The sequence below is a fragment of the Hyperoodon ampullatus genome (genome assembly GCF_949752795.1).
Source record: "Hyperoodon ampullatus genome assembly, chromosome: 5".
Classification (NCBI taxonomy): Eukaryota; Metazoa; Chordata; class Mammalia; order Artiodactyla; family Ziphiidae; genus Hyperoodon; species Hyperoodon ampullatus.
In genome coordinates, this window is record NC_136918.1 from 44,589,418 (window position 1) to 44,601,868 (window position 12,451).

Below are 12,451 nucleotides of genomic sequence, written 5' to 3' on the forward strand. Positions count from 1 at the left end.
CCTTCCTGTCACTGTACTGTCAAAAATTAAATTATGTCTAAAAAAAAAAAACCTAACACTACAAACGCCCTGGGGAATATTCTTATGGAGAGAATCTTGAAATCGCCCTTTTTAATGAAAATAAGGTCTTTTTTTTTTTTTTTTTTTTTTTTGGTAGGGGACAGGTAGTAATGATTAAATAAAAAGAGAGAGAGAAAAAGATTAAAAGACTGACTAGGTGAATGGATTTGGCACTAAGTACACCATGAATCTTTGATGCCCTTAATCAAGCCCAGCGTTAGTCTGTAAAGCTTACACCTTGAAGTGGGCTTTAATTACCTTAGAGAAAGGTAGTGATTTTGCACAAGCCCTAAAAGGACAAGCAATATAAAATTACTTCATTTCTCTTTCTTCCCCCCTCTCGGTTAAAATCTCCCAAATTCGTATTACAGGAGGACCCCTTTCCCCCCAGAAATTACTCAATGCTGAGACCTTCCAAAGTGACATTAGAGACATTGGAAGCACCATGGATGGTTTTTATGATCAACAAGTCCCTTTTATGGTCCCAGGGGTAAGTTTATGTGGCTTTTGGTTTGTTTTGTCTTCCCTCTTCGAACATGAGTCTTCTCCTTATTGGTTTATGGCACAACCCCCTTTGGACCCCTTTATTACACTTGAGTCTTCACTGTCTGTTGGCCTCTTTCAGAAATCTCGGTCAGAGGAGAGTAGAGGGCGGCCTGTGATTGACAGAAAGAGGAAGTTTTTGGACACAGATCTGGCTCATGATTCTGAAGGTAGTGAAGCTTTCCCCTCTGTTGTGGCTTGTTCACATGGCTCCCCGCAAAAGCTGCATGCAGCCAGCTCTTCCCTCTTCTCCCTAGCAGAAGAATTCTCCTCATTCTGGTGTCTTCTGTTTTCAATTCCAGAGTTGTTTCAGGATCTCAGTCAACTTCAAGAGGCTTGGTTAGCTGAAGGCAAGTTTCTTGGCTGTCCTATTTTCCACATAAAACATTTTACTGTGCTTTTTAATAAAACTTAAAGGTCTAAAATAAAAATCTCTTTTCCAGCACAAGTTCCTGATGACGAACAGTTTGTCCCAGATTTTCAGTCTGATAACTGTAAGTACCTTTCTGGTGGTGGCACATGTGTTCTGAAATTGTTTGGTCTTGGATCATCCAAGTCTAGAATACTCTTTCCAGTTGTAGCCAGCATATTTGGACAGTGGAATGTGTTTGGTTTCTTTTAATAATTCAAAGTTAACCCCCCTCCGAATTTGTTTCATTCCTTATTGAAATTATTTCTAAAGTGCATTTATTGTATTGCAGGTGAGATTTACTGAACATGATTTTATCTTAAAATGTCTTTTTGCCTAAGAATTTTGCAAGGCTTCAAGATCCAAATGATAAATTAATTGAAATATATAAGTTGTTGGACCAAGCATCCATAAATCAGTCATCCTTTTACAGTGGTTTTTTGGGGTTTGTTTTATAAATTAAATCCTTGATGCAAATCATGAGCCTGACTTTTTTTTTCTTTTAAAGGTGCAGAAAATAGTTAATGGAAGATTCCAGTTAATTGTCGCTTCACCAAACATGTTGTCAATTTTGTTTCTAGTTCAAAGTTGACAGAAGGTGGTCACAGAGTGACCTGATTTACACTTATTTTTCATGTAGTTGTCAGGACTTTATCATTCAAAGGAGAGTAAAAACTTTCTTAAAATGGTCTTTAAGTGCTCATATCACTGAGATAACAAATGCAGTGGGAGCTCAAAAGACGGCCCTCGGCGCTAGCACAGGCGCGGTTCGCATTACACTGATCTTTTGGGGCTGTCCTCAACAGGTCTGGGAGATTTTATGGTCCAGGAAGAGCTATCAAGGACAAAGCTGGCTGATGAAATTTGAGCAGCACAGGGCAGCTCTAGAGAGCATTAGTTACTGGCGAATGAGCAGGTTTAAGAGAGGCCTGGAGAAAAATGCTGCCTCTCTTGAGAGTTGCATCATAGAGAAATTCGTGTCTTAGTCATAGTTTATAATAGCAAGCACCTGAGCCAGGCAAGGATTCGCTTTCTCATTTTGCACCAACACATTCTTCCCAGCTTTGTTTTATCTCGTGTGTGTGTGTGTGTGTGTGTGTGTGTGTGTGTGTAAAAATGCCACTGGGAGAGAGCATATCTTTTGGTCTAAGTAAAAGTTGGGTGTTCTAAATCAATAAATGAAAGACCAGAGGTACCTGCTAAACATTCTTTAATGATCGGCCTCGTATTCAAGGTGCAGTGCTGGGAAACTTTGAAAGGGAACAAACTGTAACCCACAGATGCATGGTTACCTTAGCTTTGTCACAGCTTGCTGTGAATGTTTTCTATAGGAGAGTAAATGCGTGTTAATTATTGCCCTCTGACTGCTTTCAAGTGATTGGGAAGCTTGCCACTAAAAGACTAAATAAAGATAACCTAAATTGTGTGTGTGTGTGTGTGTGTGTGTGTGTGTGTGAGTGTGTGTGTGTTTGCAAGATAAAAGACAGGATTTGTAATCCTACTTTGTTCCGTGTTGACAATTTGGCCCAGCCTTTCCGGTTCTTGCTCAGAGCAGCATAAACTGCAGTCTGGGAGGTGGCTTTCTTGGCAGAGGTAATGCTTTTATGACACTTGTTTCTCTGTAACCCAAAAGAGTTAAAAGGAAGGTGAGATGACTGCATTCAGGTTGATTTCATGTGCTGAATCAAAGGTATGTTCTTTAGAGAAAGATGTCAGCAAACAGGATTTATATTTGGAGAGATATTTATCTGCAGGAAGAAGCTAAAGTGAAGGAATCAATAAATGTGTTTTGGCTCCTTAGAAATAATTCCTGCTCAGCAAATAGAATGTGCTAACTTCTTTAATTAAAGTGCCATACCTAAAATGGAGCTGCTTTGGGAGATGTTTCTGCTTACCAAGTGTGATGTGTTTCTTACTTTGTTTGCTTTTTGCTTTAACTTCTTAAGGTTGAGCTTTTCTGTCTTTTAAGGATAAAGCAGATGGTTGAGTAGCCTCAAAAAGTCTCTTAATTCTTTCCCCCTCTCTGACTCTTATTTCTGGAGATGGAGCTTCAAGAAGGATAGATTCAAATAGAGGTTAGGCAGGAACCCAAATGTGGGGAGGTGTATCCTTGAGCCATTTATCCTTGCTGTTACATGTGTAACTGCTTTGACTGCAGTTGAGACAGGCAGTGTAGACTCATGGGAGCTGGCAGAGCCCAGGGCTGGGCAGACTCTCTGTGAGTGCATCTCACAACCTCCTGCTGAGGATCAGCTTCCACTCCAGTCACCTTCTGGAAGAGCCCATGATTGTTCCAGGGGAGGGGGGGAAGCTCATTTAAATTTAATGAAATCTTATGAATTGGTTTGAATCACCCGATCAATGAACTATAAACCAAACTCACACTTGCTAGGTAAAGCAAACCCCTTCCCTAGGTTAGCAGAAACGTTTGTTTCTGCAAATATTCTTCTGTGGCCTGCCACGAGTAGTAGTCTGCCTTTCCTGTTGCTGATGATTTGATTAATTTTCCATCTTGTGTGTGTGAGAGTTTTTGTGTGTGTGTGTGTGAGAGAGAGAAAAAGAAATACCAAGTAATGTAGGCAACGTTTTATTTTAGAACATCAGGTTTGAAGATTATTATGGCTTACCTTTTTTTGATAAACACTGTAAGCTCAACTTCTAAAGAGATTATATTTTGTAAATTTTCTAGATTTGGGTTTCTACCCATAGGCATCCATCTATAAGTGTGATTTAAATAAATGAAACCACTGTTCTTATAAGTCGTATAGAAATGCCTAGCCTACTTCTAGTTGTATAGATTTCCCCTTATGTCACAAATTCAGACATTAGTAAAGTATCCCCCACCTGGAAACTCCTAAAGGTCACATTCAAGGGAATAGAAAGTTTAACCTATAGACATAGGGGTTCTGCCAATGCCATGCATCATCCCTTGATCCTGATGAATAATCCTGAAGATCCCAAATTGTTTGAGCTAGAGGTCCCTTGTAGAGGTGGTCTTGCCTAACCCTTTCATTTTACTTATGACAAGGTCCAGATAGCTGGGGAGACTGACTAGTGATTGGGGGCAAATGGGAGGGGTTAAGTGAAATGAGGGGGGAAAATGTATAAAATCATATCCTTGAAGAAGCTCTCACAAAGCTGCAGAGCCAGGGAGCACTGTCATGCTCAGGGCTGCTCAGGGCTCTCCCTCATTATTTCAGATACCTGGAGCTGGCCCTCAAGAAGGCCTGGGAGAGTGCTGGCTGCCCAGTCTAACCCACAGTTCTCTTCATTCTACAATCCCAAGAAACCAGTTCAATATCTTGGTGTTTTGAGTTTTTTCATGTAGGATTTGGAAGAAAGAGAAATTATAAAACAGAAAAATTATGAAAGAGACATGTTTCCTAGAAGACATTAGTGTGTATACAGATAAAACTATGAATATATATCCTGTATATTATAAATGTGTGTGTAGCTACATGTGCCTTAACACACAGAACTACCAAACCACGGAATCTGGGTCAGTAGATAGATGTGTACTACACATTTTTACTACACATTTTCACAGAATTAGCTGCAAATCAAAACCATGGATAAGAATGGAACTCAAAGTGCTTAGATTTGGGGTAGGTATGGGTAGTCAACATTCATTTTTCTGAGCTGACTGTTTGGGCACCTTAGGGTAATTACTAGATTTTAGCATATATAAATGGGTTTTTTTAAATGCAGATTTCAGTTCTGATTTTTAAAAATCTCATTTGTTTGAATTGTGACTGTTTTACCTGTCGGCATGTTGAATAACTAAAATATTTTATGCTGGGGAGAAGGTGTGGTAAAATCTTATTTTAAAAGATGGTCTCTGTACCAAATATAATTTGAAGAATTGTTTTAAAATCCGAATGACCTTATTTTCCCCTGGAAGTGTTCTTTTTAGATCTGTGCTTCAAAAAGAATGGACCGACTGGAGGAAGTAAGGGTAATTTCCTAAGGACTGGCTAATTAACTGATAAAAATCGACATTTCATAAATACATTGCAAGAGATGACTGGGGAAATAGGATTAACTGTTAAGGCAGCCCTTGAGCCTAAAATACATTGATCTTAATCCTGTTTCTATATGATATTATTCATCTGGTTTTTTTTGTTTGTTTGTTTACTGCATAGGAGGTTGATATGGTAGAGGGAGTGCCTTCCTTTGGGAGAGGCACATGATTTTGGCCCCAGACATGATGTAGCAAAACTGTGCATTTACTTGCTCTGTGTCCTTGGGCCATTTCTGTATGAAAGGAGCATCCTAGAGTCTTTTTGTTATAAAAGGTAAGAGAGAAAACAGTAGGCACTTTAAAAATAAGAGGCTTGAGGGAGTCAAGCCTATCATTTTATCCTTATCCAGAGCCGGTAGCTCTGAAGGTAGGGAGAAGAAACAAGTGTGCTAAAGCAAGAGGATGAAAACTGGAGGTTATTTGACTCCAAGTTTTACAAACCTTTCAAAGTCTTTGTTAGCTATCCCACTCACCACCTTACCACTGAGAAGGGACTAAATGATTTGAAATCCTTCCTGTTTTGATAGCCTCCAAGATCCCTAAGATGCTGGACTCCTAAGGACCCAAGACCTAGTGTTCCCATTTATCAAACAGAGCCATATGTTTACACGAAATCTCTTTTCATCTGACTTTAATTCAGTTAGGCTTATTAAAAACAATAGATTTTTTTTCTCTTCCTCTTCTATGTCTCTTTGCTCTCAGTCTTCTAATAAAACCCAGTATCCTTTCCAATCATTTGTGTTTGGCGCAAAAGACTTGGAATGGGGAATTACATCTGCGTCTGCTGGGCAGATCACTTTTGTAGATTCCAGAGGTAACAAAATCCTGGCATCAATCAAGAAATTACAGTCTATGTCCTGTTTTTCAGCATTCTTCGGCTTTATAAGATTAAGACATGGGTAGACTGATAAAGCTGAGGATTTGTACTATCTGCCATTTCAACCATCTAGTAGTATCATTGTTTTAATTTCAATCCTAGAAAAAAATATTAACGCTGGTGGGGTAGGGTGGGGTGTGTAATTCTCTCCCCAGAGACTGTTCCCTCCACGTGTTTCTGCAGTTTTCATGGTGGTAAAGCACATCCAGGCCCAGAGGCTGACAGCCCCCTCTCGGGCACATGGCTGCCCTTGAGGCAGCTTGGGCCCCATCTGTGCCCTGGCACACAGTGCTTCTCCACTTGGAATCCAAGGAGCTCAGAGTCTTGTCATGTTGCAGCTCCCAGCTCTTGGACCAGTGCCAGGCATGTTGATGCCAGTACCGGATTAGGTTTCTTTTTTAAAAATTCATTTTGTGAACTCATCAAGCTCATTTAACAGAGGCTTTGGTCGTCAGTTTCTGTCATTGTCCCATCCCTCTAAGAGGCTCAGCTTAAAATAAAGGAGAGGCAAGACACTAAGCCCCGAGTGTGTCTGTGGGTGGATGCCTGCACAGGGGTGTGTGTGTGTGTGTGTGTGTGTAATCACAAGGTAAGTACACCTTTGGGCTTGGCAGGTAAATGACAGATGTTAGCAACTCAGATGTTAAAGTTGAGAAGAGCCCCCTCATGAAGGAGGCTCCCCTGCCTAACAGAAAGAAACATCTAGAGGAAAGTTGCGGCCAAGGGTGAAGGTTCCAGGGAGCACGATAAGATCTAGCTGTTAAAAGGCCAGGAGTTTGAGTCTGATCTGCAGAGCACACCAGGCATTTCTGTAGTTAGAAAGATGCCGAGAAATGCTTCCGGTGTCACTATCTGAGTTCACTGGCTGTGGGAATGGGGGCAGGCAGTGAGAAGAGGTCCACGTAAGACATTTTAAAATAGTCCAATATGTTTCGAAAAAGAAGAAAAACCCATGTGCTAAAATTTATCTTTCCTAAAGTAGTATATTCTTCCTTGAAATAAAGTCTAGTTGTCACACTGTCTTCCTAAGATCTCCCTTAGGGTGATTATTGAAGGTCTGAGAAGAATAGAAACCCAACCAGTTTTTAGCCTTGTACTTTGCGTTGTCCTTAGAGTAGATTTCACTCCCACCCCCGCCCCCAGGTCTCCTGCCCTTCTCTTTTGATGTCTCCTGAGCATGCCCGGTGGGTATTATAAACTTTTCAGGCCGGATGCAAAGCCAGGAAAAGGAACTGTGAAACTGTTCATAATAGGTAGCTCGACCCCTCCCCCTCTGCAGCCAGAATCTAGTAGTGGGTGTCTCCAGAGACCCACTCCCTTGGGGAGGAAGCCAGGTGGCTCCCGTTACAGCCATTGGCAATGAATGGAAAAGCAAGGAGTCTGGAAAGGCTGGCTTCCATAGGGAGCTGTCCTCTAATGCAAACCAGTTCGTCCCTGAGGGCAGGAGAAATACCGCTGAAGTCTGTTTCTCTCAGCTGGTAGCTACAGCCAGAGTCTGAAGTGGGCCGCACAAGACAGATTTCTTTTGCCAGAGGGCACTTGCCGACCTCACTTGGAGCTGACTTGCACACCCTTGCGGATTTCAGCCAGCGTCTTGGCCATCTGAATCTTAGGGAGTGCAGAGCACGCCTGCAGGGTCTGAATTTCTTACATAAACACAGCGCGCTGGGCGAGCAAGCGTCCCTGCGGCGACAGCTGGGCTCTGCTCAGTCGGCCCCAGCGAGCTGAGCGGCTGAGTCCCACCCCCACCCCCCACCCCGGCCTGAATGGAGCATTCCAAATTGGTTGTGAATGGAGGGCCGGGCTCCCTTGCAGACTTTTTCAATGAATAACCAGACCCCATTGTGCAGGCTGTGGAAAAACAACCAACTCAAACAACACTGGGACTGTTAGAAATATGCTGGTGATTGGCAGTTTGGAGAACCTCCAAAATTAGTTTCCTTTGGCTTCCCTGTTGCTCCCTGTTCTCCAAGCCTGGGCTTAATGGGGTTTGAGTTTTCTTTTAAGTGCTGACTTTAACCCTCCAACTGCCAGGCTGGGGGCCTGGGCTTAGGCAAAGGGCTGCTACTGACCCATGGGCCCGCCCCCCGCTTCTTTGTCTCCCATTTTAGACTGTAGCTGTCTAAAGGGGGTGATAATAGGAGAGGGTGGTTTAGCTTCCCTGGAGAGAGAGGTGTTGAGACTTGATCTGAGGATATTACCCTTTTATCTCTTGGTTCCCTTGGGGCTGTGGCTTTATCTCCCCACTGAAGAGTCCTGCCTCTCTTCTACGCCAGTCTTTACTCCAGGCCTGAAGAACGGGTGTTTCTCTGCTATAGCACTTCTACTTAACATTTTAACATGGGAGGGACCTAGCTGTAATTTCTCGACTCCTTGGCCTTCTCTCTCCCGTTTAATTTCCCACTGTGGTCAGATACCTGTCATTTTAAAGTGACCCTTCCCAGACTGGTCCTTAGCTATGGGGGAGCCTCACTATGGCAGCAAGCCTCCCACGGGGTACTCATCAAATGCCTTTTCTCCTCAACATCCCAGGAAGTACCAGAAGGAACCCAGCCTCTGAGGAACGCCAACACCAGAGTGGCCTCCTCACCCCCAAACTAGGCCAGGTTCTAGGGGTACACTTGCCTCAGTATTGCCCACCCTAAACATCTTCCAGCCTCTTGGCTAACTGCTCGCAGACATACCCCCCCTCCTCCCCCACCTCAAAGGGCTGTGTGGGCTAGACCAGGGCTGTATGATAAGCATAAAAAGGACAATCCGTTAAAAAAAAACTTAATAGTAATGATCCGGTGCCATTTCCTCAGGGTTTTAAATTAAGAGTTCTTCGTTCCTGCTCGTCATCCTCACCACCTAACAAGGCTGTTTGCATTTGTGCTTTTGCTGTAAGGATTTTTTTTTTCCTGAAATGTTTCCCTTGCTGTAAATTGGTCTTGCAAGAATGTCTTCCCTTCCCTATTAGAAAAAGAACAGGCCTGGGCAGATTGTCCTTTTGTGAGAGAGTTTGAAACGTCTCAGGAGGTAACCCTAGATATGGGCTGTGTAAGAGGATGCTGATACTTGTGCTTCTCCAGAGGGGCTGAGGAGGACTTAGCTTACATAAACACTTCTCAGCTGAGTGCCTGGAAATGCTTTGTAATTGCCTGAAAGGGCACTTAACGAGGGTCTTTTATACTTTTCCCATAGAAAAGGTAGAATAGAAGAGGGGGGATGTCTCTTCTACTTGGCTGCCCACAGTAAAGACCAGATCCTGGAAGACCTACCCCAAGTTTCCTAATCTGAATTTTAATAGAGAATAATTCAGTAGAGATAATGTCACTGTGCTGAGGGTACCTCAGCAGAGTCAGAACATTTCTTCTCCCCCTCAGCTTCATTCTCTTTCCTTTCCTTCCCCACCAGCCTGGGATCTTATTTCTTGGGGAATAAAGAGAAAACAGCGTAGGGCTTTAATGTATTCTGTATTTTGACATATTAAACAAGGTTCCTGCTTCCCAATTTCCATTCCTGTCGAAACAAGAAGCAAACTGTTTCTCTTAGGCTCTAAGTGTGTCCAAAAGCAGAGAACCCCTGTCATGTGTTTCTTCACGTCTGCCTGAGCAGTAGCATGGTGCTCTGTACGCAGCTGACACTTGGGGGGGTGTGTTTTGCACACCACCACTCTCTGTTTTGTTCCCTCCCCACCCTGTTCAGCAGGCCCCAACACCAGCCTCCAGCCTGCAGGGAAGTAAGTTTGTAACATGAGTTCTGAAAGCCCCTGTGATGACCTTAGTGATAGATAGAAGAAAACTAGCTAGGGCTATTTCTCATTTTCTGATTCCTCTTTCAAACACATACACTAGCCAGGTCTTCCCAGGCTGCACCTAGACTTTGTGTGGCTAATGCTGTTCCCCAGTAAGACTGTATGTGTGAGGGGACAAGTCATAGTTTAGGTACCCTTGACACACTTGGTGCGTTTCTGCTCTTAGGAGCGTCGGGGTTATAAATAGAAGGGAATGGTTCTCTCGTATGAGAGGCCTATTTCTCTAGGGTTTGAGTTTTCTCCCGTAAGACTTTTAAGATGAACTTTAAACTTGAAGGTAAAATTTTCCACAGTGATTAAATCCCACTTCAAATATTGTTGATGCTTTAATGCCAGTTTAGATGAAAATCAAATAAACTGGGAATAAATTATAGAAGGGGTGTAAGGTTTGGTCTTGCATTTTTTTCCATTCAGGAGGAATGCGCTGTTTCCCCCTTTCCTGATGGTGTGTTCCGCTGTGAGCAGCCCTTCATGGTAGAATTTGCTGTGGCTGACGGAAAGCCCACAGTGGGGGGAGCCAGCCTTTCACCTCTAACCGAACCCGAGTTGGGAGAACAGGGCTCTATTTAGGCCTCTTTCTCAATGGTAAAAGTTAAGCAAATAAGTTGTCTATCATACTAGTTTCTCTGTGGCCTAGAGTTTTGGGATGTGACACTGATGCAATTAGAAATATTGGTTCTGTACAAAATATTTTCATGGCAGAGCCCTGTATTATAATACACAAGCCCTACCTCAGTCAGAGTTGGGCCAGATCTTTTCTAAGCTCCTTTTTCTCCCTTTCATTTCTAACTCTTATATTCAAGGCCTCTGGGTTTCCATTTTTGGAATTCTAAAATAACAATCCTAAATTGTTAGGATGAATGAGTCCCTGAAAGAAAATGAACTGCACAAATCCAAGCTGTTTCAAGAATAATACTAAAGTGTGGAGAGAGTGTGAACTTGAAGTAAATCTGAAACTAGTTCATCTGGGTCAAAAAAAAAACAACCCCAAAAACCTCTCTACTACCATTGGCATTAAATTATCTTCCTTATTTGAGAAACCAGTTTTCTATTTAGAAATGACTGTTTGAAAGATGCAGTTTCAATGAGAGGCAGCTGTTCCGTGATAGGCCCTCTTTCTGACCTGCAGTTCCCCTCCGAGTCAGGACATTCCTGATTTAGTACATTCAGCCAAGGTGGGTTCCTCTTACTAACATGACCACTTCTTTTGGGAGGAGAAAGAAAGCATTAATACAAAGAATCTTTTTCCTTCTATTTTAGCCAGACTTAGAATAGAAGCCCTTAAAAAAATCACCTGTCATTATTGTTAGTACTGGTAGAGGTGAAGAAGGGATAAGGCCAATGTCCTATAAATTCCATTTAGCAACTGCTCTTCCTAGTTGATGACCAGGGACATGGCCAGCCAACCTCTTTACCCTGGCAAACTTGCCACTGGGCCATAGGTCCCCCTTGAGGACTCTTTGACCCCCTAAGCCCTCCCTGTGTATAGGCCCATCACCCTGACCTCTTCCCAGCACCCGCCCAGCCTTTCCAGCCCCTTGTTGCAGAAGAGGCAAATAGATGGCCTCGAGGACCACTTCTCTTCCTAGCCAAAGCCATCCTCGCTCTGTCTGCGCTTTAGGACCTGGGCATCACCCTTGTCTTGGGTCACGGTCTCTCCGGAGGCAGAGTAAAGGGGTAGGGGAAGCCTGGAGCACCCCCTGGAGGCTAGAGTGCCCCCCACATTTTGAGTGGTCAGCCTGGGTGGTACTGTTCTACCTTTTGGGTTGCAAGTGTACATTATACAGTGACCTGCCAAACGGACTTCCATGGGCAAAATTTAGTTTTTCATCTTCTGCCCAATAGTATTTCAGCTGGTGATTTGATTTTGAGGTACCGTGTCCTGGTTGTGCCACCAGTGGCTGCCATTGGTGGAAGAGGCAGTGGAAGAGGGGGCGGGGGAGGGAGGAAACTTTTTGTGGGATGATATCATGGAGCTGGGCCTAGCAGAAGCAAACCTCTAAATCACCCACCACCCCTCCCCATTCTATGAAGTTACTAGATAATATAAACATTCTAGTTCATATAAGAGCCCAGCAGTGTAAGAATGCCCCCAATAAAGCCCTTTCCTGTAAAGTATAACCCCCTTGTCCAGTCAGTCCCTCTTTTACCACAGAGAAATTTAAATCCCTTTATGAGTGTAAAACCACCATTTTCATCTCTTCCTGCTTTTACCCTAGACAGAAGGGCTTTGTTTGGGGGTCTAAAGGAAGCTACAACCTCAGGGCCCCTTAAGCTGGAGCTTTGGCTTCTTCAGAGCTGGATTTCTCCATTGTTGAATCTATCTTGTGTCATATATTCCACATTCCAGGGAGCAGTAAGAGCATAAAATACCACAACACCAGGCCCATCCAAACAAAATGTAGCAACATTTCACCTTCCAGAGCCAGTGTGAACACTGCAGCTTCTTGTCATTGAAGCACCAATCTCACATACAGCCAGCCTTTCCCCCTGAGAAAGCAGCATTCTACAAGCCCAATACTTGATCTGGGACACAACCTAGACCCATGTTGCTCTTGTCAGCTCGAGTCCATAACAGAGATTTAGGGTCATCCAAGGTAAACAAAATGGAAGAGAGGCCTACAGAGCGTGGCCTCATGGTTTTAACTTCTTCATGGTATCAATTCTATTGTCTAATTTAAAACCCAGGTGGGAGACCTTCTATCAATAACTCTAATTCCTGTCTCCTGGGAGAAATTCCACTGC

The 12,451-nt window shown here is 43.3% G+C and overlaps 1 protein-coding gene across 1 annotated transcript in view; it reads left to right on the forward strand.

Moving 5' to 3' along the window:
• Positions 1–505: 505 nt before the first annotated feature.
• The window catches only part of ETV5 (ETS variant transcription factor 5), a gene marked incomplete at both ends in the record, with an annotated part of 51,357 nt that continues 39,411 nt past the window's right edge, over positions 506–12,451 (forward strand). The window contains 4 exons of the mRNA XM_079705067.1: positions 506–550; positions 686–773; positions 906–953; positions 1,047–1,097. Of these exons, the coding sequence (XP_079561193.1) occupies positions 506–550; positions 686–773; positions 906–953; positions 1,047–1,097 (232 nt within the window). The remainder of the gene's footprint in view (positions 551–685; positions 774–905; positions 954–1,046; positions 1,098–12,451) is intronic.